Genomic DNA, 26059 nt, shown 5'->3' on the forward strand with positions numbered 1-26059 from the left:
TACTCCTCGAGACATGTGAGATACATCGGATGAGGACACAGTTTGCGTAAGTTATAACAGGGAGAGGGAACGTACACACGAGGCGGTCTGTAATCGTCACCACCTCTGCTGCCATGAGCTGCTCTGTAACCACTCCAGGAGAGAACAGAGACAACTCTCTTCTCTGTGCCCAGAGAACAGCCTCAGAGAAGGGGCGGAGCAAGCTGGCCGGTGGGCTCAACCCAGCCCAACGCTCTCCCTTCCCTCCCTGTTGAAATACTAGGGAACGGGCAATGAGAATCAAGGCCCCACTGAACTTTTAGCTAAGGTCCCTAGAGCACCAAGCTCACACAGCAGGTAGGTGGTGAAAAGTGACCTTTCTTTTCAAAGAAATAGATTTTTTTCTATTTCAAAACCCATGTTCTTTCTCCTACAAGGATGTCTTCGAAAATTGCATGTGTGCCCCCTACCCACATGTCCATGGGGGGGTGGGTGTGGCTGTGAGTGCACACAGGTGTATGTGCTTGTGTTTATCTGGGTTTCTGAGGGGTGTGTGGGTGTGTGTGTGTGTGTGTGCACGCATGCACACTTGCACATGTGTCCATATTTCATCGTGGTCTATTGTCTCTCCTGATCCCCAAACCCAGCCATGGGGTCCCTGTGTCACCAGCCCTTAGAGGGGCCTCGGAGGTACCTGAGCACTCAGGGGACCCCAGACCAAGAGGAGAAGGGATGCCATGTGGGGACTGAGACCTTCCTCTGTGCTCCTCAGCCCCTGCAGGATTCCACATGGATCCACAGAGGGTCCCACAGAAGGACCCACAGGGTCATGCCTGCGACATGTGAGCATAGGGCTAGGACCAGGACACCTGGGTCCTCCTTCTGCCCACTGCAGGGTTTCCCAGGCAGCACCAGGGTGTGGCCGGTGGGGGCAGCCCAGGGATGCAGGCACAAAGAGTGAGCAAGGTCCAGGGCTGAGCCCCTATAGCTGCCACCACTGTGACTCTGGGGACACTGACCTCTGGACCCCATGTTCCAGGCAGCCAACACTGCCACCCCAGCACCAGAAGGAAGCACGCATACACACAAGAAAGCTTAAGGCAGGCCCTGAGTTTACTGCTTCTGACTCAACATGGCAGGGGTCTTTGACATGGGCCCAAGCTCCCAGTGGCTGGGCAGGGCCCTGTCTCTGCAGCTCCAGCCAGGGTGGGAGCTGCTCTCTAAGGGGAGGCTTCTGGCCTGATGAGTCCCAGTTGGTGTCGTCCGGCTCAGGTTGCCCCCTGGAGCTCCCAGCTGGGCAGAGCACTGGGCGGCTGGTCCCTGGTGAGTAGGACTGGAGGGCAGGCCTCGGGGGAGATACAGTGGGCCTCGTGCTCCACCAGGCCCGCCGGGCACTGGCAACTAGGAACGCAGGGCCTCACACAGTGGGCCGCCAGCTCCCCCAGGGGGACGTGCTGGTTGAAGCAGGTGCGGGGACAGGGCGGGCCGCACTCATCGAACACGAAGCCGCGGTCCAGGGGGCAGCCCACCACTGCAGGCAGAGGGGAAGCAGCGTCACAGGGGCACCCCCAGCACTGCCCCAGTCACCATGCTCACCCCTGTGGCCCTCCCTGTACCTACCCTATCCAGACCTGAGCCCTCTGTGCCACCCCCTTCCCCAGCTCACACTGGGCACTGCCCCCTCACCACAGAGCGTGGGGCCCCGCCAGGCTGGTGTCACCCCTGCCTGGCGACAGTGGCTGGCATAGGCTTCCAGGGTGTCACAGAGGCAGGCGTCAGCTGAGGCGCCAGGGCCACAAGCACACAGGTCATACACGCAGGCCGCAAAGAAGGGCTCCGGTGGCACCACGGCGTGGCAACGACTGAAGGGGGAGGACTTCAGCACCCCACACCGCGCGTTGGCCTCACGCCTGGCACGGTAACCTGCTGCCCGGCACGGATCCACATCACGACCCTTGGAACAGGGCCGACCGGGTCCCTGCCCCTCTGGGACCTATGTGGGGAGAGCAGCCCTGATGTGACAGCATCCACATGCTATGTTCTTCAAAGAGTTTCCCACCAACTATTTTGTTTTAGCCTCAAAAACCTTCCTACAAAACAGCAAAGGAAGCATCAGCTACTTTTCCTTTGTCCCCATTTTACAGATGGGCACACCAAGGCCCAGAACAGGTAAGTGACTTGTCCAAGGTCACACAGCCAGTCTGTGGCAAAGCAGGGCTTGGGGATTCAGATGATGAGGCCTCTTTCAACAGGCCATCCTGCCTCCCCAGCACCATGACAGGTAAGAAGCCCCCTCAAAATCCTGAAAGCCCCAAAGCCCCCCTCTTTTCATACCTGAGGGCTGCTCTGAGACTCATGCTCAACTGTGCCCCTTCTCCCCGGGGTTCCTGTGCCACTCACCTGCCAGCTATTCCCAAATGCAGCCTCAGTGGACAGGAGGAGCCCCTCAGGGCCCTGCAGATCATCCTGGGCAAAGCCATTGAAGTTCCCACAGAGCCCACAAATCTGGCCCCGGTAGGAGCCGGGCACGCGCACCTCCACCTGGGACTGCCCATCCCACAGCACCTGTGCGGAGAGGCTGTGACTGGGAAGTGGGGAGAGGTAGGGACCCCAAGAAGCCCGCAGTCCATCCTGGCCGCATGCACTGTGTCAGCGCGCCCCCTGCTGTAGGGGAGGAGAATGGGCAGGTGGAGGCTCTCCACACATGAGCTGTGGCCCTGGCTGAGGCCAAGTTGGCACGCGGCCTCAAAGAAGTCTGAAGAGCTGCCCACAGCTCCCGCAGAAGGGCAACGTCTCCCATCGACAGCCCTGAACTGGGCTCCAAGGTGAAACGCAACCCACTTCTAGAGATTCACTATCTCATGGGCATTCAGGCCTTACAGAGGACAAAACACGATTCGAGTCTGGATTATAAGTGTACACAAGCCTTATTTTATGAATTTGCAAACTGTGCTTCTTGCTGGAGCCGAGAATGAATTACTCTTTGACACGGGAGTTGGGAGGAATCTCTGAAACCAACTAGGAGACCTCAGTTGACATCACCGGACTCCCCCCCCCCCCCAGCCCTTCCCCCATTTTCCGCCCCCCGAGGAGAAAACCGAGGCCCCGAGAGGAGTGGTCCTGGCCTAAGGGCCCCAATGTGTTGGGGGATTAGAATCCAGGCTCAGAACCCCTTTCACTGCACGTGGAGGTCTCTGACCCTGATTTCTCTCCTCTCAGAATCCAGCAGAACCCTCTCACCTCCGTGGCCTCGTTTGGCCCGGCATGTGGCTGGTATCCCCGCTCCCTCTACAGAAACAGCAGCCTGAACAGGCCGGAGACAGCAGGCCGCGCTGGGAGCCTCCCCTGCCCCCACTCGCCCTGGCGCCGCACCTGGAGCCCCGGCCGGCCGTGCAGGATCACGGTGCGTCCCCGCAGCTCCGCGTACAGCAGCGGCTCCTTCAGGAAGGGCAAGGCCACCCGGCGCCCATCCACCTGGAGGAGAAGGCAGGCAGGAGGAGGGGCAACGTGCAGACGGACGAGTGGACAGCGCGGGACTGACCTTCCTCGGTTCCTCTGCTCTACTCACCATGACCGCCCCGCCCTGCAACAGCCGCACAGCCACGTCTTCCAGCAGCACCGTCACCTCCTGGGTCCAGGCCACGCCGCCCCGGCCTCGGTCATCGTTGGTCACGTGCACACTGCGGTTGTGAGAGGCCAGGATGCGGTGGTCAGCAGGGACGGATGTAGGGGATTAGGGAGAAGGCAGAGGAGGTCGCGCACCTGAAGTCCCCTCCGCGGCAGTCCTTGGCCAGCACATAGCTGCAGCTGCCCTGGAAGTGCAGCAGGCGGCCGTCGAAGGTGCGGTAATGGGGGTCTCCGAAGGCCATGCAGGAAGCCGGCCGGGGCAGGCAGCGGGGGCAGCAGCTGCCAGGACTCAGGGCGGGGGCCTCGTCCTGGCCTCAGCCCCAGACACCGTCAGCCATGTCGCCCTCCCCGCCATGCCCACGCAGAGCCGCCCTACGGACCCACGATCGCCCTGGACTCACTACGAATGGGGTCAGGGCACCATCTCGTGGCCGCATCAGGAACTGCGCGGCCCCGGGTCCCCGACGGCTCTGTGGCGGCTGCCCAGCCCTAGCCGCCCGCCCGCCCGGTTGCACGAGGATGGCGGTGCCACGTGCCCACTCAGCCCACCGCCCTAAACCGCGGCACTCACGGGGCCACAGGAGAGCAGCGGGCAGAGCCGGCTCTGGCAGATCACGGTGCCAGCCACGCAGGAGCAGCTGGTGCAGGCGTCCACGGCCCAGCGCTCCCCAGAGGCCACCTCCCGGCCCTGGTGCGCGCACGACTGGGCAGGGGCTGAGGGGACATGAAGGGGCGAGGGTTCCCTGCCCATCCCTCACACTGGGTCTAGCTCCCCCCGACCCCCATCGTCCTGGCCCGCACCTTGACATCTCTCACAGCACCTGCCAGCCTCACGGACCTTCGCCCAGCCTTGGGGGCAGGAGAGGGCCTCGCACTCCTCCAAGCGGCACTCCACGTGGCCCCGCTGAGGACAAACGTCATTGCTCCAGGGACTTTGGGCAAGGCTTGGAGTCCCTGGCCTCACACTTCCGGGGGTCTTCTGGGCCACCGTCTGAGCAGCAGGCCCTCTCTCTCTGCCCCTGCCCCACCAGAACACCCACTTCATGTGGAAGTGGGGGATGAAATCCAGGCCGCAGCCCCTCCTCAGCGCGAGGATGCCTCTAGCCCCTCTCACCCAGAGGGGGCACCTTTTTCTAATGACCTCAACGACCCTATATTCACTGGTCCAGTGTCCTGAGGCTGCTCCTTTTATCCATCTGTAAAGTCCTCTTCCCCTTCCCCTCCCACCCCCAGCTCACATGGCAGGTGCAAGCAATGCAGGCGTTGCTGGGATCCCGCCAGCTCTCTCCATCTGCCACTCTCCGGCCCTCGGCCTCCACCACACATTCTGAGGAGGAAGAAATGGGGATGGGGAGCACTGTCCTTCCAGAGGCATCCCTCCTCCCTGAAGATCACCCTGGAGGCCCATAGCAGGAGGGTGCCCACTCCATCCAATTAGTACCCTGATGGTGTTGATTTCTTCAACCAGGATCCAGGCGGCCTACTAGCTGGCAGGCCCTGCACCAGGGCTCAGGGTGTCTAAAGGGTCCTGTGAGCCCGAAGAGCCAGAGGCTAGAAACCTCCTCTGGGCTGGCTGCCAGCCCAGCTGTGCAATGCCCTGCTCATGGGCCTGGGGTCCCTGAGCCCACTAACAAGCCTCAGGCCAGGCCTTGAGAATCCAGGCTTCACTCCCTGCCTCCCTCTATCTCGTGGGTCTTCCCTCCACCCCAGTGAATTTCTACAAAAGAATGAAGCCTGCATTTGGAGTGCAGACCCCAGGCTTGGCCTATGGATGCCACCCCTCCTGTCTCCCCTCTGGGCTCATGCTCTGAGGCTGCAGGCCAAGGCTGGGCACTTACCCCGGCACACAGGACAGCAGCTTCCAGGGGGCATATGGTGCTCTGATGGGGGACAGCTGAGCTCAGGGCAGGCCCGGTGAATGCAGAGCCAGGTCAGGTCCTGGAGAAGGGCATGAGAATACCACAGGTAGAGAACAGCAGGGAGGGAGCAGGACCTAGGGGGAATGTGACATTCAGGACAAGTGGGCCAATGTCGGGGTGGATGGGAAGCCCAGAGCTGCTGCAGGAGAGCAGTCGCAGCCACAGCCCACAGAGGAGGAAGCAGAGGGGTCTGTGGGAGTCCCAAAGGCAGGAGGGCTCACCTGGCACTGGCAGGTGTAGCAGGGGTCTGGTGGGACCAGCTCAGACCCGAGCAGGCCCTCTGTGCAGTTACTCAGCGCCTCTGTGAAGACAAGAATACGGTGTGGGGGGTGGAAAGGGAGGCAGGAAATGAAATCCCAGTTGACCCCACTTACCCGCTGTGTCCCCAGACTTCCTGGGCCCAGGGCATACCCATATCCCCAGCACCTTGACTCCAGGAAGGATAAATCCTCTTTCCTTTTGGTTCAGTAAAGAAAAGTTTGGACTTTCGAAAAGAACTTTGCTAGGATACTAGAGCGGGGGACCTGGAAACAGGCAAAGTGTGGTTTCCTCAGCCTGAAGTCACTAAGGACCACCAGGCTACCCGGCCTGCTCCTCCTTCCACTTCCTTTCATATTTTCTGGCTAAAACAGCACAAGGAAGCTCAAACAGCCAGGTACCCCAGGTTCCAGTCCTGGCTCCAGCGCTCGTGCCTGTGCCATTTTAGGCAGATTAATCAACCTTTCTGAACCTCAGTTTCTTTAGCTGTAAAAAGGGAATAATAATACCTCCCTCACTGGGCAACTGTGAGAATTAAATGAGATATTATTTACTAAAAGCACCAAATACGGTGCATGGCATACAGTAAATGCTTAATAAATTAGTCCTTTTCTCTTCCCCTGAAGCACGTCCTAGCAAGTGTTGATAAGAACAGCTCTCTCCACATCTGTAGCTGGGCCATTCACTGCCTCTCTGGTTCCCACATCACTGCCCTTAAGTCAGAGCAGACACAACTGCCACCCGGCAGTGCCACCTGTGGGCAAGATGCTCCACAAACCATGTACAGCTCCAGAGTCAAGGGGTCCCTGCCTACTTCCTCAGTCCCCCTTGGGGCAGTGCAGGTCTCACATGCCAGGGCATGGGCTTCCAGAACAATCCACTGGATTCAGGAAAGGGCTGGGACTGAGGAGGAGAGCTGGCTGGCTCTTCCAGGGTCACTCTGGGGGTGGCAGCCCTACCCTCTTTACCCCCATATCCAGGGACTCACGGGTACAGGTGGGGCAGCAGTGCTGGGGCCCAGGGGGCAGGAGCTGGCTGGCGGGGCAGCCCACCAGGCTGGGACACTGCCGCCGGTGACAGCGAAGACTGGGACGCCCTTCAGGCTCCAGCTACAAGAATGAGTGAGCAGCGGGTGGGTGCCAGGCCTTAAAAGCTGAGAGCTGCCCTCGTCTCCTGGACTCCAGGCTTCTCCGTCTCCTATCCCTCCTCTGGGCTGTCTCCCCAGACTTCTTCCTCATCCCATGCCTGACCCCCAGAGATGATGTCCCTTTCTCTTTCTGGTCACTTGGGCCTGAACCTTCATGTGACCTTTGACCCTCCTGTACTCTCAGGCCATCCTCCTCCCCAACCCCACTGCCTAATCTCCTGACCTATGGTGTCATTCACCTGCTGAAAACCTTCCATTGGCTCACCATTACCTTTCTGTGTATAATTTTCCCAATACGGCCCCCAATCACTTCCCAGGTATCCCCCACTACCTCCTGTACACACCCACCCTACACTCCAGCCAGGAGGGCCTGCCCACTACCTCCCCCACCCTCGGCCCTGTGCCCTGTGCCTAACCCCAGACTTCCTAGCCCTGTTCTGCTCTTCACCCCAAGCCCCTGCCTCACCTCCTGGCCGCAGGGACACACTCCTGTCTCTGACTCCCACGGCACCTGCTCCCTGCAGTGTTCAGTCTGCCCCCCCACGGTGCCCCGTCCCTCAGTGTCGCCCTTACCTACCTCACAGATGCACACTTCACAGGGGTCTGCCCCCGGCTGGAAGCTCTCCCCAGGCTCATACTTCCGACCCTCGTGCTCACAGTCTTGGGGGGTGAGGTAAGAGCAGAATGGCAATGCCAGGGGGTGGGGCTCCCTGCCCCCCAGTGCTCCCCAGCCTCAGGGATTGGGGTGTGTATAAGAATGGGGGCCACTTCTGAAGCAGCCCGTCTCTGCTGCCCAGCCCTGTACAAAGGAAGGGAGATGCTGGGCCTCTGCCCCCCACCCTCCCCCACCCCGCCCAGGCTCCTAGTACCAGAGCATCGAGGGCAGCAGTCACCGGGCCCCTGGTGGGGCTGGGCACAGGAGCTGACACACTGGACATGGGCACAGGTGACGACACCCTCGTGACACACGCAGGAAGAGCAGGGACTGTCGGGGGGCTCCCAGCGACTGCCTTCAGGGTGCTCCTCCCCATGGGCCAGGCAGCCTGCGTTCCAGGTGGGCAGGATGAGCTCTGAGGCAGGGTTCTGCATGTCTGCCCCTGACCCCCACCCCGGTGGTCAGCAGGGCATGTGGGTGCCAGGAGGGGGCTCTGCAGGGATAGGGTAGGAAGGTGGCCTGGGGCAGAAGTCCAGGCTGTGGTGGAGGGGAAAGACACTGGTAGGGGTCAGAACACCCGGGTTGTAACCCCGTTCCATGTCTGCTTGCTTGCTAGCCCAAGTGCCGGGCAGCAGGCACTGTCCGTTGCAGCCCAGCACCAGCACCAGGACCTGGCATGCAGCAGGCATGTAATAAACGCATGTGGAATGAAGGAAAGGCTCTATCACTAGCTCAGTCTCCTCATCTGTTAAACGGGGATTTCATCTGTCCTGCTTACCTCGCAGGGCAGGTCCTGTGGCAACTACACCATGCTGGGCAGTGTACGGGGCAAAGGGCAATGGGCAGGCTAAGAAAGGCTCCTATTCTAGCACCAGATGGCCCCAGATGCAAATCTAGACTCTGCTGTCTACTAGCTGAGTGACCACAGGTCAGTTACATCCCCTGTCTGTACCTCAGTTTTCTCATCTGTAAAGTGGGAATAATAATAGTAGCTACTTGAAGAGGTTGCTGTGTGGATTAAATGAGATACATATAAAGTGCTTGACCCAGGGCCTGGCACATGATAAATGCTCAATAAATGTTAATTATCCCTATGATTATTGTGAATGGGGTGTGGTTAGGAAGGGAGCAGCTTTGAGGGGATTCTGATAAGACCTGGAGGTGGAGATGGTCTGGGCAGGCCAGGGGCAGGGACAGGCAGGAAGAGCTGAAGGTGGGCCTGGGTGAGAGCTCAAGGGCCGAATGTGGGAGGGCTGATGGGTGGGCAGGGAGGTGGGAAGGCTGGAGAACTGGGGTGGGGATGGGGAGGCAGACGGAGGGGCACCGGGCCCAGGCACGGAAACAAGGCAGCAGCCCCACCAGCCCGGCATACCTCTGCAGCGAGGACAACAGCTCCCCTGTGCTATGACCTGGAGCGGGCAGGACAGGGGTGGGCACTGCAGCCGGACACAGCTGACCTGGCCGGCCTGCAGGAGAGGCAGGGTCAGTGACTTGCCTCCTAGGCCAAGTGCCCTGGAGACACCGGGGCCCAGCCCCTGCCCCAGCCCCTCTGCCGCCTCCCTACCATACCTGACAGCGACATCGCTCACAGCTGCCTGGGGGCCCCTCAAACTCCTCTCCGTCCTGGCGCTCCCGGCCCTGAGAGACGCAGCCTGTGGGCAACATGCTTCCTGGGTGCAGGGCTGTGTCACCTTGCCCTGTCCAACCTCAGGTCTGGCAGGAAGGCAGGGACAGGCATGGGGGATCAGCATGCGGAAGGGAGCTCACTGTGGCAAACAGGGCAGAAGCAGGGTCCTGGGGAGGGGTTGGGGCAGAGAGCTGGAGGGCACGGCTTCTTCTGGCAGCGCATGGAACCTTCCTGAGGGAGAGAGGTCACAGTGCCACCTCCTGACTCCGGTGTCATCACACCCTCACGCTGCCCCACGGTGGGGTGCCCCTGCTGAGCCTGCCAGGCCCTGACCCCCTCCCTTGGCCCTGGAGACCTGAATCCAATCCCGTCCCACCAGAGGGCACTGTGGGACCTGGCCAGAGAAGAGGATCAAGGGACGAAGTGTTACCAACTGCCCAAAGGGCCACCTCACCTGGCAGGTGCAGTGAGAGCAGGTCGGGTCAAGTGGGTCAGGAAGGGTCTCTCCAGGGGCAGCCTTGACCCCATGATAGAGGCATCCTGGCAGAGCGGGGAACGCAATGGAAGAGCTGCCACCAACAGGGCCCTCTGCTGCCACACACACACACACACACTCTTGCACACGCACACGCACACAGGCACATGCACGCACACACAGGCACACTCGCACAGGCACACATACATGCACAGTCACACTCGCACAGGCACACACACTTGCACACGCACACGCACACAGGCACATGCACGCACACACAGGCACACTCGCACAGGCACACATACATGCACAGTCACACTCACACCCACCCACGCACACTCGCACACACACAGTCACACACACGTGCGCACATACACACACACAGAGCTGAGCCTGGGGACCTCTACCAAAGCTTAGAGAGTCAGAGAGGGAGAGAAAGGTGGCTGGGAAGGTGAGGGGTGGGAGGAAAGACTTCAGCCAGACCACAGGTGGCGAGATTTGCACACGTGAAGGGGCGGAGGACTGCAGCTGGATCACACACTGCCTAGAGTTTTCTGTCTGTGTGGGCGAGTGTGGGAAGAAGATGTGAGGGGATGGGCACACCTGGAATGGAGGGGAGAGATGGGCTGGGCTGGGAGGGTAGGCTAAGGAAGCAGGAGCCCTTCATGATGGGTGACTCAAGGACAGTGAGAGCCACTGAACGGTTTTGAGTCGTGATGTGACATTTTAGGAAGGTGGTGAGACAATGTAAAAACAGGAAAGCCTGGAAGCACAGGGACCGGTGATTGGGTGAGTACAACAGTCAGTGTGAGGTGACAGCAGGGACAGAGGAGGGCATGGATATGGCGTGAGGAGTCTGAGGGGACACAGGGTGTGGGTTTGCTGTGTGGCTCTCTCAGGGGACAGGGGACGGTGGTGAGACCGGGTGACTTGGAGCCAGAAGGGGCAGTGGAGGGGCAGGTGCCGCCCTACCCTGGCAGGTCGGGCAGCAGTGGCCAGGTGGGGTGAGTGGGTGGCTGCAGCCCAGAGGCTCACAGGGCCGGCGGCCGCAGGTCACGAAGCCTCCGAGGCAGGTACATAGATTGCAGGGCTCTCGGGGGTCCGGGAAGTCCTGGCTGCTCAGGTAGGACTCGCCTAGGTACTCACAGCCTTCCAGAGAGGACAGGGAGAGGCAGGGCGGGGGTCAGAGGGGATGAGAGAGGGCATCCGGCTCTGCCCTTGGGCCTGGCCTGAGTCCAAGGCCTCAAAGACGAAAAGGCAACTGGGGGGAGGGGAGGGCTCAATCCAGGCTGGCGGGCAAAGGAGTCTCGGGCCAGGGTGGACTGGCCAAAGGGTATGCTTTCTCCCCTTCAGCCTGCAATCTACAGGAAGAGACCCACGCAGAATCTGTCCCCGGGGTTGAATACTCAGCAGGCCACTGCCCGCCTAGAGGCACCAATTTTCCCAGCCAGGGGAGAGCCAGGAGTAGCCAAAGATGACTCAGGTGGTCCCAAGCTATCAACTCTCCAATGTTCTTTCAAGCCTTCTGATTAATCAAGGGGGGAGGGAGTCCCAGCTGGTGGCAGCCTGCCCTTTGCGGACCTCCTTTTAAAAAGAGAGAGGGCGCTCTGGGAGATAACGATGTGTTCATGCAGGTTCAGCAACTGTAACCCATGCACCTCTCCAGGGGGATGTTGATAATGGGAGAGGCTATAAACATGTGGAGGCAGGAAATCTCTGTACCTTCCTCTCAGTTTTGCTGTGAACCTAAAACTGCTCTAAAAAAATAAAGTCTTGGGGCCGGTGCAGTGGCGCAGCAGTTAAGTGCACACATTCCACTTTGGTGGCCTGGGGTTCACCGGTTCGGATCCCGGGTGTGGACATGGCACCACTTGGCACACCATGCTGTGGTAGGCGTCCCACATATAAAGTGGAGGAAGATGGGCACGGATGTTAGCTCAGGGCCAGGCTTCCTCAGCAAAAAGAGGAGGATTGGCAGCAGTTAGCTCAGGGCTAATCTTCCTCAAAAAAAACCTTTTTTTTAATTAAAAAAAATAAAGTCTTAAAAAAAACAAAGCAGAGGGTGACTCCCAGGCTCAAAGCCTTGGCAGGGAAAAGATCTGACTAGAACTTAATACTGTATTTTTAATTGTATTCCTTTTTATGGTAATCTTCTATTCCAAGAAAGTCTAATTTCCCATTTACAGTACGATATAAAGACTTTTTTCTAAATATATTTAGATTAAAAAGTGAGTTAATTTGAATAAAAATATTCAATAAAGTTACTGGTGGTAAAGGGTATGTAGCAAAAATCGCTAACATAGTACAAGAGTGATGGAAGACTGGGGAACTGGGTCTAGTTTCAACCCTCTTTTTTACAGGAGTTAAAATTGGGCCCAGAGTTACACTTAAAAATGGTTAAGATGGTAAATTTTGTGTTATGTGTATTTTACAAAAATATACATTTTTAAAATGCACTGTTTTTAAATTGAAAAAAATTAGGCCCAGAAAGATTATGTAACTGGTCCAGGGTAAAACAGCCAAATAGCATCTGTGGCAGGAAAAAATCCAGGTTTTAGTGCAGTGCTTTTTTTCTGACTGTAATAAATATTTTGGACCCACTCCAGGGCAGGAAAGATGATGTGACCCAGCCCTCTCATCCTCCCACCCCCACAGCCCCCTGCCCCTCACCATCACAGGCAGGGCAGCAGTCACCCCTGGCAGGGAAGGGGCACTGTGCAGGGGCACAGGCCCTGGGCTCGCAGCTGACGCTGCCCTCCCAGCAGAGGCAGACGTGGCACGCGGCAGTGGGCGAAGGGAAGCGCTCCCCGCTGGCAAACTCCTTCCCCTGGTACAAGCAGCCTAGGGGGCAGCCGAGGAGGGCAGGGCTGCGGAGCCGTGGCGGCCGTCTACCAGGCCCACAACTTCCCAGGCCCTGCGGACTGGCACTCCCACACTCCCAGTGAGAACTCCGACTTGGGAGTGGTGGGCTTGGAGGAAGGGGGACACCCCGGTGGCGCCGCGTCTGGGGCTGGAGAAAGGGCTACACGGAGTAAGAGGAATAGAGAGGGACCGGGGAGGGCGAGGCTCCCGGGCGGAGCCGGAGGAAGCGGGTGGCAGAGGTGGTGAGGGCGCCGCCAAGGCGTTACCGTCGCAGGAGGGGCAGCAGGGCCCCTGGCGCGGGTGGGCGCAGGGCGCGGGCGGGCAGGGCAGCCGCTGGCAGGACACGGAGCCGTCGAGGCAGAGGCAGCGGCGGCAGGGGTCGCCGGGCGGGGAGAAGTGCTCCTGGTGGCGGGCTGGGCCAGCGCCCCCGGGCCGCGGGCAGCCGGAGGGGGCGGCTGCAGCGAGAGAGCGCGCGTCAGGCGGCTCGGGGAGAGGCTGCGGAGGGGGCTTCGGGACGAGGCTGGAGACGGCGGCTCCTACCGGGGCACTGCGGGCAGCACTCTCCCGGCCGCAGGACCGGTTCTGGACAGGGCAGCGGCGGGCAGCGGCGGGCCAGGCACTGCACGTTGCCGCTCTGCAAGGGGCAGACGGACCACACCAGGCCGGGTTAGCGATGGGAGGCGGAGGAGACCCCCACCCTCCCACCCCCACAGCGATGGACCGCTTCTGGCCTCCCCGAGTCCCACCCCCACTCCCCTGGACTCCTGCTCTCACCCAGGCGGCCGACTCACCAGACATCGACACAGGCGGCAGGGGTCAGAAGGGTGGGGGAAGTCAGCTCCATTGGGGTACTCTTTCCCACCAAAGGCACAGCCTGAGGGAGGGGGCAGCTATGAACTGGGAGAGGCATCCCCTGGGCATGCCACCCTCCCATCTCTAAACATTCACAGTTGGGGCCAGGCCATCTCAGGAGACCACCCCCTCATCCAGTCCACCTCACCATTGCAGTCGCTCTGGCAGCAGGGACCAGGCAGTGGGTGGGCGCAGGGGGCTCTGGGACAGGCCCGAGGCTGGCAGTGGGCATGGCCTTCCTGACACCGGCACTCCTGGCAGGGGTCTCGGGGGTGGGAGAAGCTCTCGCCATCCACAAACACTTGTTCCTCCAGGATGCAGTCTGGGCAGTAGGAGGGGACAGGAGTGGGGCCAAAGACTGACAGGGCTAAGAATAGGCTACCGTCTGAGGGCAGAGCCACTGTGGAAGGGCCACTTGGAAGCTGTCCCATGGAGGGAGAGGAGGATGGGGGCTGGGCCTGCAGCACAGGTATTTCTCTGAGCACATTCGTGTGTGTGTGTGTTTGTGTGTGTGTGTGTGTGTGTGTGCATTTGAGTCCCTTTACCTGCAGACAGCTGTGTGTGCCTCTGAGGCTGAAGAGCTCATGCGTGTGTGTGCTGTGTTTGGGATACGCGCCCTAGCACACTCTCCATGCGGGCAGGGATCAGGGCACACTGCATCCCAGCACCCAGTTTCTGCATGGCAGACCCACGTTTGTCGCATGACCCTGTGTTATACAGGTAGATGTACGAATAATCTGAGTGGTGGAGGTATTGGAGAGGAACTGAAGAACGGGAGGGAAGGGTGGTGAAGTAACCGAAGGGATAAAGAAACCTCTACTCTCCCTCCCACCCACACCTTGTGGGTTCCAGAGAGTTCCAAGCTGTGTCGACTGAAAACAATTCAGAAGGCTGTTGCTTTCTAAGGTAGGTGCTGGGCCCACGGGGCCTTGGGAGGGCAGGGTCCAGGGTCCCCCGGCCAGACAGATGGGGTAAGCACGTACCTGGGCACCTGGGGCAGCACTGGCCGGGTCCACTCTGGGGCCTGGCACAGGTTGTGGGAGGGCAGTCAACCAAGGCGCACCTCACAGTCCCATCCTGGGAGCAGGAGAGAGGGCAATGGCGATGGGCCCCAGGAGGGGCTCCACAGGGCAACAGCAAGACTGGGGAAGTACCTCACAGCGACAGGAGTGGCAAGGGCTGTCTGCATCCGTGAAGTTCTGCCCGTTGGCATACACTTGGCCATGGTAGGTGCAGCTCTCACAGCTGGGGCAGCAGGCACCTGGGTGGGGCAGGCTGATCAGAGCCCAGCTGATGGGGGTGGGGGCTGGGCAAAGTAGGAGAAGAAAGCCAGATCGGGGTGGGGCACTCACCAGGGTGCTGGGTAGGGTGCTGGCAGGGGGCTGGGGAGCAGAGCACAGCCCCACACATGGGTACCCCCTCTTGACAGGAGCAGGCCGTGCAGGGCTGACCATCAGGCTCCCACTGGACCCCTTCAGCAAACTCCTCTCCATCGAGCACGCAGGCTACAACAAGGGAGCTGTCACCATGGCAACGCGGACACCTCCATCCATCCCTGTCCTTCCTAGGACCCTGGCTTTGCCATCCCCATGACAGCCTCTGAACACCCTCTGGCACTCTTGGTGGGCTTAGCAATGCCCCCCCCCTTACTGTGAAGGAACACCCCTCCATCTCCAGCCATTGTGGACGCAGCACCCCTTTGCTGCTGTTTCCCCCCCTCCTACATACACACACCTGGACACAGCTGGGGGCCAGAGTCAGACAGGGTGCAGGGGGCGACCGGGCACTCCTGCTCCTCACAGGAGACCTCGCCAGCCTAGGAAGGAGGCTGGTTGAGAAGTCCCCAAGGGATAAGACAGATCTGGGGCATGAGAGGGTGTGACCTCCTACCCGGCAGGAGCAGCGGATGCAGCGGCCACTCTCTCGGAGTCTGAAGGTCTCCCCACTCTGATACTGGTGTCCCTGGTACTCACAACCTGGGCAGAAAGACAAAGGGACCGGGGGACAGGGCTGCAGGCTGATGCGGAAGCCTCACACCACTGAGGTACCCACCCCTCACCCTGATGAAGGCAGCCACCTGTGTCCTCTAGGAGGCCCTGCCAGTATCCCTTCACCCCCAGAAGCGAGGGCCTCACCACGGTGCCCAGTTTGCCACGGGAAGATGAGGTGAGAACTCGTACCTCACCCATGGTGACAGGAGCTTAGTTTTATAAAGGATTTCCCCTGTACTGTCCAAGGGAAGCAACCCACACACACACCCGGAGCCTGTCTCTGGCCAGTGCCTGCCCGTCTCCTGGTGACTCGAGCCCCCACTCACCATCACAGACTGGGCAGCACTGTCCAGAGATCCTGCCTGGGTGTCTGCAGTGCACAGGTGGGCAGGGCAGTGGCTCACACTGGACACTCCCGTTCTGCCAACAGGGCCTGGTCAGCATGTGAGAGGCAGGCCAGGAAGCCAGGCCCTCCCTGCCAGGTAGCCACACTCACAGCACAGCGGCAGTGCAAGCAGGGGTCCCCTGAGCCCACAGGCTCCCCGCTGCGGTACTCCCGTCCATTTAGGAAACAGCCTGTTGGGAAGAGTGTGCCTTAGACCCTCCTCAGGGCTCCCCACCACCCTATGTCTTGTCCTTTTGTGGGAGACCCTAGCTGGGCCATCCGTCAGCTTTCTGAGTCTCTCCAGGCTCCACCCACTGACTCACCATCGCACACAGGGCAGCAGGTGCCTGGCAGGGGCCGGGCAGGGTATGGGCACAGGCTGGTGCATTCTCGCTGACGGCACTGGATGTGGCCTTCCTGGTAGCGGGCAGAGGGGACAGGGGAAAGGGGCCATCAGAATTCAACAAAGTGGCAGAAACAGCATTCGAGTCCCAGCTGTCCACTTATTAGATGCTGTTATGGTTTGAACTATGTCCTGCCTCAGATCCATATGTTGAAGTCCTAACCCCCAGTCCCTCAGAATGTGACCTTATTTGGAAATAGGGTCATTGCAGATGTAATTAGGTTACAGATGCAGTTAAGATTAAGTTCAGTGCAATTAAGTTGAGGTCATACTGGAGTGGAGTGGCCTCTGACCCAGGGACTGATGTCCTTATAAAAAGGAGAAAGTTGGACACAGACACACACACAGGGAGAGCAACACATGAAGATGAAGGCAAAAGCCGAGACACCAAAGATTGCCAGACAATCACTGGAAGCTGGAGAGAGGCTTGGAACAGACTCTCCCTCACGGCCCTCAGAAGGAACCAACCCTGCTGACACCTTGATCTTGGACTTCTGGCCTCCAGAACCGCGAGGCAATACGTTGCTGTTGTTTAAGCCACTCAGTCTGTGGCACTTTGTTACAGGAGCCCTAGGACACTAATATTGATGTGTAAGCCAGCATGTTACTGAAGCTCCCTGTGACTCAGTTTACCCACCCCCAAAAAAGAGACAATAATGGTTCTGTCCTCATAGCCTTGTTTAGCGATGAAATGAGGTAGGGTGTCTTGGTGTGGCATCCACCTCTGGAAGCTGGCAGTTAAACAGGAGCTGCCGCTGCTCCCCATAGCCTTTCCCAGACAGATCCCCATCTTGAGTTCACACCTACACCTGGGCTCGAGACCTCCAGCCTCGTTAGTGTCTGGGCAGCCAGTGATTCTTCTCATAGGTTGGGGGGGGGGGGTCGGTGTGAACAGGGAGGGGAAGCACATAGTTGCAAAGGGGTCGGGGGCCCCACGGCCTTCACAATGGAGTCCTCACAGTCCTTGGCAGGCTGTCGGGAAGCTCTGTGGCTCTGGCATCAGTCCCCAGGAAATAGCCCTCAGCATGCACCCTGCCCGGACATTAGGCCTCCGTGTCCCCACCCCCATGCCCCAGGCTTTGTCCTGACTGTTCCCCACACCTGGTGTCTTAGTCCATTCAGGCTGCTATAACAGAATACCACTGACTGGGTGGCTTACAAACAACAGAAATGGAGTCCTCACAGTTCTGGAGGCTGGAGACTGTGGCAGATGTAGCGTCTGGTGAGGGCCCCCTTCCCGGTTCCTAGCTGGCTGTCTTCTGGCCGTGTCCTCACATGGCTGAAGAGAGGAGCTAGCTCTCTGGGGTCTCTTTTATAAAGACACTAATCCCATTCATGGGGCTCCACCCTCATGACCTCATCATCTCCCAAAGGCCCCACCTCCTAATACCATCACCTTGGGGGTTAGGATTTCAACAGATGAACTTGGGGGGGTTACAAACATTCAGTCTATAACACCTGGAGTGTCCGTCTCCATTTCTCGCTGCTCAAATCCTACTCACCCTTTAAGACCTAGGTACACAGCCTCCCCCTCCACAAAGATTTTCTAGATCTGTGCTGCCCAATAGAAATATAACGCAAGCCACATATGTCATTTTAAATTCTCTAGTAGTCAACTTTCAAAACGTAAAAACAGATGAAACTAGATTTTAATAATGTATTGTACTCAATCCAACATAGCCAAAATGTTATGTCAACTTGGAATCAACAAAAAGTATGAATGAGATATTTTAGATTCCTTTCTTTTGTACTAAGTCCTTGAAATCTGACGTGGCCACATTGCAAGGGCTCAGTGGCTGTATGTATTAGTGGCTATGGATTGAACAGCACAGTTCTAGATGCCTCAAGTCAATTTGCGTTTCTCCCTCCCTGGAGCTTGTGTTGCCTCTCATGTCCTGTCTGGCCTCCTGTTGCCTGTAGGCTCCTTGAGTTTGGCTTACAAACCCATCCTGCACATCCACTGCGCTCACAGGGGACGTACAGACAAGGATGACCCAGCCCCCGCCCTCACAGCGCCCATCATCAGGTCTTCTCCATCTCTGTCCCCTCACAGTGCGCATGGGATGTGCTCGGTGGAATGAGGGAATGAATATGGAGGGCCTGGGGGCAAGAAGGAGTGGGGGAGCCCAGGAGCAGCATCAGGGCTCACCAGGCACTGGCAGATCCGGCAGGGGTCCCCAGGTGCAGTCCACTCTCTGCCATGTTCCCAGTGAGAGCCACCTTCTGTGCAACCTGGAGGTGAGGAGGAGATGGGCAGAGAGGAGGCCTGGCAGGAGCCGCCTGGACCCCAGCTTCAGCCTCCCCCCACCCTCCCCCACACGCCCTCTGAGGGCTCTCCCCTGAGCCCAGACCACAGCAGAACATGCCTCTGCCTATAGCCCCCCAGGACTCCCAGCACCCCAGGCAGAGTAAAGCCCAACCTCCTTAGCCTGCCTTTCCAGGCTCTCCAGGACCCAGCACGGCCTCGCCCACCTCCCCAGCTCTGTCTGGCCCCTCCCCACCTCTCACTGGAGAGGCCATTGGTGCCTGCTTGCACCTCCCCACCTAACAGATACCTACCTCACACTGAGCGTTAGCCCCGGCCTTCAGCCCTCGCTCCAGCTGCCCTCTCCTCCTGGAACGCACTCTGCCTCCCGCCACCCTCCACCTAGCTAACTGCGCTTCCTCCTCAAGGGGCACGCGGGACACCCCCCCCCCCCCGGATGCTTTCCCTCCTGTGCCCAGGCTGGATTAGGGCTCCTTCCTCTGGTGGCCATAGTATCTGGGCACCTGCTTCTAATCCTGCCTTTGCTGTAGTATTGGCGTGTGACTCAGTGTCACCCTCTAGTGGTCTGCTCCAGGGCCCACCCCGCATCTTAGGGGTACAACACAGATAACAATCAACATTTATGAAGGTATAGAACATCATTATCCCCACCTTGCAAATGCAGAACTGAGGTGAGTAACTCCCTCCGATGCCCACAACCACGAAGTGGCAAGGGCAGAATTTGAGCCCAGGCACTCCAGCTCCAGAGCAGGCATGGCTGGGCATCACTGCCCCACAGACGGAACCCCCAACTAAGAGGCCAGCGGAGTGGGCTCTGGAGTTGAAGAAATCGCCTAAGAGCCCCTTGGAGCTCCAGCGGGGACGGGGCAGGGCTCTCACCTTGGCAGGTTGGGCAGCAGTGCCCAGGCCTCAGCACTGGCTCCAGGCAGGGGCTGGGCGGGCACTTCACGGGTACACAGTGAACCAGGCCCCTCTGTAATGCACCAACAGCTGTAATGCCTCAGGGTTGGCTCCCAGAGAGGGCAGGGGAGCAGGTGTCGGGCATCCTTGGAGGGGTGGGGCCCAGGGTTGGCCCGGAGGGAGAATCTCTCTGGCACCCAACCTCGGAAGGCATATGAGGGGCTGAAAGAGTGGCAGGCATGGCCCAGGACGGAGCAGGGGGTGTCCAAGGAGGAGCAGGGCCTGGGCAAAGGTTGGGGGGACTCACCAGGCAGGAGCATCGGAGACAAGGATTGGAGCTGGACAGGAAGTTGGCCCCCTCCTCATAAAGCTGCCCCTCATACTCACAGCCTGGGGAGGGTTCCCAGGATGACAGGCTGGTCAGCAGAGAGCAGGGCGGGTAGACATCACCCGAGGGAAGGAATGACCCCAGGTAGGTTCTGGACCCTCTGGGGCGGAGGGGTTGGAGGGGCAGGGCAGGGCGGGGAGGTCACCTGGCCGGCAGATGGGGCAGCACTCCCCAGGTGGGGTGTAGCTCTCCAGGCAGTTGAGCTCTGAGCATGAGGGCCCCTGGCACCGCACCGTCCCTGCCTGCGGGGCAGACACTAAGCCCTCCCTCCCTCTCCACTGCCCAAGCCGGGTTCCCCTGCTGGCTGAGCAGGCCTAGCAGGCTCCAGGCCTCAATGCCTGGGTGGCAGCAGCAGCCCTGTCTGGCCCCCAGATTGGGCTTGGCACTGCCAGGCCTGGGGTATGCCAAGCAGCAGGGACGTGGGTGGTGGCTGGGGCCAGGCCCTGCTTCCCTTACCTGGCAGGTGCAGATGACACAGGGCTCTGGTTGCCACGTGTCCCCAGCCCTGTGGCCTCCAGGGCAGCCTGTAAAACCAGGTCCAGGCCCCCAAGTAAGAGACCCGGAGGACTTGGGTGAAAGCACCCACGAGGACACCACATCAAAGGGGCACCATTCAGGTGACAGACCTCAGAGATTTTTGTACTTACTACAGCTTTCCAGCTGATGGCAGTAAAGTGTCTGACTTTAACATAATCAGCATGTTTCCATTATCTTAGAAGAGGGAAGGGAGGTGTCTTGAGGAAAGGGTGCCTTTTTCTTTTTTCTTTGCCAAAGACATCACATGGGCTAGCAGTGGCCCTGAGGCACGTGTCCTACAAGCTCTGTGTGTGTCCCTTTTCTATGAGATCCATCAGCTCCTAAGACTTCACTCCTCATCTCTGGCCAAGACTCCCAGGCCTCACTGGGCTCCTGAGCCCCTGCCCCACTTTTGCACCAGCAGCTGAGAGTCTTCCTAGGGTAGGGCTGCCAGATGAGACACAGGACACCCTGTACACAGCATCCTCTATTTTTAGCTGCTAAATCTGGCCACCCTATCTCCCTGACTAAGAGCTAGTTACACCCCCCAGCAGAGCCACTGCCTCCAGTTCCTGGCTCTCTCCACATCATTGGCCCTATTGCCCTCCTAGTTTTCCAAGCTCGTCCATCATTCTGTGGGATCCAATGAGTCACCAGTTCCTGCCCATTCTTTGGAAACATCCCTCCTTCTGCAGCCCACTGCCCTCCCTGGCTCCAGGCCTAAACACTGCTGTAAGAGCCCCCTAGCTGGTCTCTTTGTGTCTAGCCCATACCCGATGAATACTCCTAAAACATCTCTTCGAACATACCACTCTCTGGCTCTTCAGCCTTCACTGACTCCCCATTGTCCACAGAAGAAAGTTCAAACTGCAAGGCTGACAGTGGTTTGTTCCCACTGGCCTTCCCAGACTAATTTCCTGCGACTCACCTCTCCCCACCCAGTTCTTATGCCTAGAGGCCCTCAAGTACTCCCTCTCCTGGTAAAATTCCACTTTCCCTTGAAGATCCAGGTCAAATGACCACCCTGTCTGCCTGGTCTGAGTGAGCTCCCCCTGCCTTCCTGTCCCCTCCTCTGGCAACTAACCATCTAACCACTTACTGTCTTTCTACACCATCTCTTAACCTGGTCATTGGGTCTTAAATCTGGTGCTATATTAGCTATAAGTTTATATAGTTTATCAACTAGATTAGAAGCTCCCTCAGGACAGGACAAAGATCATACAGAGCCTCCGTCTCAGTCCCAGGCTGAGGCAGTGTTTGCTGACTGGAGTGTTCTGAACTGCCCAGCACTGCCAACATGAGTGGACAGGCACCTTCCAGGCATGTAGCAGGTGGCAGAGCAGGCTCTGGGGGCCCCAGGATGATTGCAGGAGGTGGGCCAAGGCTGGCAGAAGGCTGACGTGGCTCACAGTGCGGGCAGCATGCTCCTGGCTCCAGGCAGGGTCCTCTTGGGCATGGCTTCTGGGTACAAGTTATGGTTCCTTCCTGTAGGGAAGCAGACTGGTGGCTACACAGGCCTCAGAACCCTGGAGTTCTTCTAGAACTAAAACGTCACCCCAGGCCGGGACACAACAGAGGAGCAAGAGGCTGAGTTGGCTCAGGGTATGTGGACTACCCTTGGTCCAAGGGCAGAAGAGAGACATCCTACTCCCACTCCCTCATCTGCTGCAGCTCTGGACCCCCAGAAACCATCTCTTCCAGGTGCCAGCAAATTCCCCAGAGTGGAGAGAGCCTAGGAAGGGAACCAAGGGCTTCCTCAATGGAGGAGTGAGGAAGGAAAGGCCTGAAGAAGGTGGATGTGGAGCCGAGTGAGGGAGAACAGGCAGGTAGAAGACAGGGGCAGATGGATGAGCAGGGACAGTGAGGGTCCGCAGGTAAGGGGGCAATGTCGAAAGACAAGCAACTCCATCCTCTGTCCTCTATGCCACTGTGTGCCAGGCCCGAATCAGAGGGGTCTGGGGGCCCCAGCGTGTTTGTAGGGGTTCAACTCCAGAAAGTAGAACTACTCAGAATCAGATGAAGGCCACAGGTGGCAAGGCTTGGGGGGAGGGGCAGACCCCATCACTTCACCTGCTGCAGCAACAGGTATACAGGTGAAGGGGACAGGTACGCGATATTGGGGGGGGGGGGCGTCACAGGAACTCACCCGGCAGCAGCAGGTGGTGCAGGCATCTGGGAAGAAGGTCTCCCCATTGCCATAGGCCTGACCATCATGGCTGCAGCCTGAGGAGGAGACGGTGCTGTCATTCAGGTGCTCAGGGCCATCTCCAGGCCCTCAGAGGTCCCAGCGAGCAGATGGGATGGTGCTCACCATGGCAATGGGGCAGGCTGGGCTTGGGGTCACAGCGCGCAACCCCATCCTGGCAGATGCAGGTTGTGCAGGCATCAGGCTCCCAGCGAGCCCCCTGGGGCCAGGCCCGCCCCAGCCCCCAGCACTGGGGAGCAGCTGGGTGGCATTCACAGGACTCCAGCTGCCTCACCTTCACCTGCAGCTCCTTGTTCTGGGGGAAAGAGGTTGGGGGCTGAAAGCTGGCTCAGCTTCCCCCACCAGCTCCTGCAGATTTGTGGGGTGTGAAAACTGAGGCCGGATGAGAAGGAAACTTGGCAGTTCCAGAGCAGAGGTGGGTCCCCTTCCAGTCAGCATCCACTCAAACCATCCCAGTTCTCAGGGCCTGGGGGTTTGACAGGCTCCTAGGGACATGGGGCCCCCAGGCCTTTCCTTTGGACAGCAGAGGACACAATCCCCCTAGCCGAACAGTTAAAGACTTCTTTGTCCATCCAAAATCTCTCCTGATGATGCTTATATACAGTGGTGCTCCATAATGTTTGCCAAATGCACGAAAGAACTGAACATCTGGACTGACAAATCAGCTACCCTGGAGGCTCTTCATGTGGACCGACCTGAGGAATTCTTCTGAAAAGAACCTCTCCATACGCATTTAAAACAAAACTCTATTTAGGGTCCCCTGGGCCCCCCTAAGCCTATCTCTTCTCTCCCCTCCTCCCACTGCACAAGGCCTGCCCTACCCCATGCACACCCACCAGCTTCCAATGGTACCTGCTTTCTGAGCTCGGTCACCTCAGCCTCCAGCCTTCCCAGCCTGGCCTCCAGGGGGCGCCACTGCTCCTGGGGGGCCCCAGCAGGGGCTGAGTGGGCAGGTGCCTGCTGCTGGTAGTCATGGATGTCAGCAAGCCCACGGTGCTCCCTGGGCATGGCTCCACCTGAAGACATAAGAATCCAGGGTGGGCCTGTGGGTGAGGGGCTAGCAAGGTTTCCTGGGTTCTCTCCTCCCAACCATGTTGTCCTGCGCCCCACCCCTGTCCACCTGCCCACCCACCATCCAGGGAAGGAGATATGGTCTATGAGGGTGCTGGAGTGAAAGCATGGAAGGAGGAAGAGGGAGCCCTGGGTGGACAAAAGTGACCCAGGCCAGCTTTCCCAAGTAGCAAGAGCTTCTTAGTCAGGCCCAACCCCCGGGGACCCTGACCTGCTTGGGACATGGGGGGTGTAGCCCAGGGCCTCCCTGCAGCCTGCCCTGACTCTGCAGGGGTCCCAGCCATAGGGGGCCTGTCAAGGTCACTCATCTTCATTTGGGCCAAGGACTTGGCCAGGGGCAGCCTGGGGAGCTGACAGGTCGTGCTGGGAGGGCCCAAACGCCAGCACAGGCTGAAGTGCAGGAGAGGAAGACAGACATGCGAAAGGCAGGGCTGCTGTAGGGTGCCTGGGGCCTGGTGGGAGCAGACCCCACCCTCCAACCGCCTGTCTTCACCTGTCAGAACGGGCACTGCTTTTGGAGACTATGTACAGGGAGAGGCAACTGCTCCCTCTGCTCCCACCCCCAAGCCTTGCCACGGGTTTCCAGGCCTGCGGCAGAGGGGCCTGGGACCCCACCCTGGAGAGGGTAGGCTCCAGAAAGTGGGACTTGGCTGCATTTCATGAAGGGTTTGGGGAAGGTGCCAGCAGGGCCCCACTAGCTTTCAAGGCACTGGGCCAAAGGAAGACAGCCTGCCCCTCGTTCTAGAAGACACTATGCTGAGGGAAAGTGGGGGTCTGGATTCAGGCCTGGGTTTGGGATGGCCACTTTCACCTCACGATGATCCCTCTCCTAAGTCAGGAAAGGAAAGGCCATGGGAGGGTAGGCTGACTCCTCTCCCACCAGTGGAGGTGGGCAGGGCAGTGGAGGAAGACTGGAGGAGGTGAGAGAGGAGGACGGAAAGGAGAAGGGAGAGGAGGAGGGAGAGGAGAGCGAGAAGGGAGGGTCTTTCCCACAGAGGCAGCTCATTAGTAAAGCCAGGCCTGGGGTGGCTAAAAGGGTTTCTCATGGACACTAGTCCTGCGATGCAAAGGAACAACGTCACCCACTCCTCCCACCACTGCCACCACCAAGGGCGGTTAGAGATTCTAGTCCAAGACCTAAGTTGTCCTCTTTCTCCCAAACCTGCTTTGCCCTGAGTTCCTTGGCTTGGTTAATGCCATCCCCACCTACGCAGAAAACTGGGGCTCAGCTTCCTCTTTCATCCCACTCCCCAACCCATCTGTCTCTGGTCTCACTCAGTCATCCCTCAATCCGTCCCCTCTTTCCTCCTCTACTCAGGAGGCCGCAGAGCCTGGGCGGGGGAGGCAGCCTCCTGCCTCCACCTGCTCCTCCTTTCTCTGCACGACCTTCCTAAATCACACATCTGAAGGTTCCCAGCAGCAAGTCCAAATGTGACCTGGCAAGTGCCACCCAGCTTTTCAGCCTGCCCTGCTGTCCCCCCATCCCAGGTTCTAACACTTGTTCTAACACAAACGCAGGCGCCCAAACTCTTGTGCATCTTCCCATCCCCCTCCGTTGTGCAGGAATCCTGTCACCTGGAACGGCTCTCTGTCTTGGTATGGCTCCTGTACCCAGCTTCCCTCCCAGCCCCAGGAAGGGTGGCCAACGATGGGCCTCAGCATCTGGAAGCCTCCACCCCAGCTTGACTTGCATGTGGCCTCACCCCATCCCCCAGGATCCCTCCTCCAGTCCTGCTTAAGCAGGCACAATAAAGGGGACGCAGAGAAGCTGGGGTCCTCTGGGACCCTCAGGGAGGACAGAGTCAGCCCCTTGCCTGGAGAGATCTGCAGAAAGAGGTCTTGATTGTTCCTGATGGCTCCCCATGGAACTGTCCTCCACTCCCCTTCCCCCTCCTCCCCGTGCAGTCCCTGCAATGACCCCCTGTTCCCGCCTGTCTTCCTGGGTGAAAGCCAGACACGGAGACTCAAAGTCAGCTCCCATCGCAGGCCTCCTTTTTTTCCTCTTTCTCAAGACAAATAATTAACTTCAGACTCCCAGATTCCAGGGCAGCCTCTCCCCCACCACTGTCTGCAGGAATTCCTCCCGAGGCCATAGCGGGAAGCCCCCTCCCGCTTCTGGCCCCGGTGCCTTGGCCTCCGTGCTGCCCCCACCGCGCCGGCTCCGGCTCTTCCACCGACGGGGAGGACTGGGGCTGGCGGGAGAGGTCCGCGAGAGGCTGCCCAGCCCCAGCTTCTTCCCTCCGACTGGGCTGAGCGAGAGGTGGGGCGCCTCCTGGCCGGCCCCCAAGTCCTCGGTGCCCTGACTTACCTCGGCCGGTCCCGGGGGCCAGCGCCAGGCTCGTGAGCTGTAGGACGAGGGGCAGCAGAGCGGCCCGGGGCCCCGCCATGCTCGCTCCGCCTCGCTGTCTGTGGTCGCGGCTCAGCAGGCGCTGGGGGAGGCGGGGTGGGGAGACACCAGGCCTCCTCCCGCCCAGTCTTTGTTAGGGTAGGGCTTCTGGTGTCTGTCATCCCAGCCCGATGGCGCCTGCCTCG

At 59.2% G+C, this 26059-nt stretch overlaps 1 protein-coding gene across 3 annotated transcripts; it reads right to left on the minus strand.

Annotated features, from left to right (window-relative positions):
• Positions 1–1069: 1069 nt before the first annotated feature.
• Positions 1070–26059, minus strand: KCP (kielin cysteine rich BMP regulator). Of its 3 annotated transcripts, none has more exons than XM_044752713.2 (42): positions 25836–26059; positions 23309–23472; positions 22562–22751; positions 22397–22473; positions 21564–21735; positions 20191–20258; positions 19880–19976; positions 19654–19736; positions 19326–19419; positions 18330–18412; positions 16101–16194; positions 15889–15968; positions 15719–15812; positions 15292–15377; positions 15136–15217; positions 14754–14906; positions 14556–14662; positions 14385–14478; positions 13550–13723; positions 13341–13423; positions 13090–13183; positions 12816–13004; positions 12358–12528; positions 10660–10836; positions 9667–9752; positions 9353–9443; positions 9155–9237; positions 8958–9051; positions 7800–7973; positions 7508–7590; positions 6772–6892; positions 5747–5826; positions 5445–5544; positions 4845–4933; positions 4408–4510; positions 4178–4320; positions 3742–3914; positions 3548–3659; positions 3352–3453; positions 2380–2544; positions 1666–1972; positions 1070–1510 (listed from the first exon to the last, which is right to left on the minus strand). In XM_044752713.2, the coding sequence occupies exons 1-42, from the start codon at positions 25912–25914 to the stop codon at positions 1248–1250; spliced, it is 5154 nt and encodes a 1717-aa protein (XP_044608648.2). In that variant the 5' UTR covers positions 25915–26059; the 3' UTR covers positions 1070–1247. The 3 variants fall into 3 exon arrangements, 2 of the variants coding, with proteins under 2 accessions (XP_044608648.2, XP_070369099.1); XR_011504395.1 differs by having other exon boundaries at positions 1077–1510; positions 3220–3453; XM_070512998.1 differs by lacking the exon at positions 2380–2544.

This window comes from Equus asinus, chromosome 1 (genome assembly GCF_041296235.1).
Source record: "Equus asinus isolate D_3611 breed Donkey chromosome 1, EquAss-T2T_v2, whole genome shotgun sequence".
Classification (NCBI taxonomy): domain Eukaryota; kingdom Metazoa; phylum Chordata; class Mammalia; order Perissodactyla; family Equidae; genus Equus; species Equus asinus.